At 74.6% G+C, this 1,083-nt stretch overlaps 1 protein-coding gene across 1 annotated transcript in view; it reads right to left on the reverse strand.

Moving 5' to 3' along the window:
- Positions 1–822, reverse strand: part of CEBPA (CCAAT enhancer binding protein alpha) — a 2,731-nt gene extending 1,909 nt beyond the window's left edge. The window contains exon 1 of the mRNA XM_024734111.1: positions 8–822. Within this exon, the coding sequence (XP_024589879.1) occupies positions 8–688 (681 nt within the window). The 5' untranslated portion in view covers positions 689–822. The remainder of the gene's footprint in view (positions 1–7) is intronic.
- Positions 823–1,083: the final 261 nt, after the last annotated feature.

The following is a 1,083-nucleotide window of genomic DNA, read 5'->3' on the forward strand; positions in this document are numbered from 1 at the left end:
TGGGCACGGGCGTGGGCGGCGGCGTGGGGTGGCCGGGCTGCAGGTGCATGGTGGTCTGGCCGCAGTGCGCGATCTGGAACTGCAGGTGCGGGGCGGCCAGGTGAGCGGGCGGCGGGTGTGAGTGCTGTGGTGGCGGCGGCGGCGGAGGCTGGTAGGGAAAGAGGCCGGCCAGCGCCAGCTGCTTCGCCTCGTCCTCCTCGCGCGGCTCCTGCTTGATCACCAGCGGCCGTAGAGCCGGCGCCCCGACGCGCTCGTACAGGGGTTCCAGCCTGCCGTCCAGGTAGCCGGCCGCCGAGCAGCCGTAGCCCGGCGGGGGGCCGTGCGCCCCTCCGGGCATGACGGCGCCGCCGGGGCCCACGGGGGCGCCCGGGTAGTCAAAGTCGCCGCCGCCTCCTGCGGGGGCCGCGGCCGCCTTGGCCTTCTCCTGCTGCCGGCTGTGCTGGAACAGGTCGGCCAGGAACTCGTCGTTGAAGGCGGCCGGGTCGATGTAGGCGCTGATGTCGATGGACGTCTCGTGTTCGCAGATGCCGCCCAGCGGCTCCGGGGCGGCAGGTGGGGCTGGGGGCTGCGCGGGACCCGCGCCCCGGAGAAAGCCGAAAGCGGCGCTGCTGGGCGCGTGCGGGGGGCTCTGGAGGTGGCTGCTCATCGGGGGCCGCGGCTCCGCCTCGTAGAAGTCGGCCGACTCCATGGGGGAGCTAAAGTCCTCCCGGCATGGCGAGCCTCGGCGGCCTCCAGCCTGCGCGGGGCGCCGCTGCTGCCGCCGCCCACCCGGAGGCCCTACTCGCTCGCGCCCGCTCGGCTCCCGGTCGCGAATGGCCAGGCCCGCGCGGGCCCAGCATTTATACCGGGTTGGTGGTCGCCCTCTAGTGTCCATACCCGCCGTGGACCTTCGCCGACGACGGAGCAGCACCTCCTGGGTCTTAGCGCCTGCGGTCTACGGAGGGCGGCGAGTGAGGCTAGAGCGCAGCGCTGGCGGGGAGGGGCCGCGGTGCAACGCCCACTACCTCCTGCGCCGCCAGCCGAACCACGACCGGCGCGCGGTGCCCCACCCTCGGCAGAGTTGTCGTCCCCGCGCACACGTGG

Source organism: Neophocaena asiaeorientalis, unplaced genomic scaffold (genome assembly GCF_003031525.2).
Source record: "Neophocaena asiaeorientalis asiaeorientalis breed wild unplaced genomic scaffold, Neophocaena_asiaeorientalis_V1.1 scaffold280, whole genome shotgun sequence".
NCBI classification, from domain to species: Eukaryota; Metazoa; Chordata; class Mammalia; order Artiodactyla; family Phocoenidae; genus Neophocaena; species Neophocaena asiaeorientalis.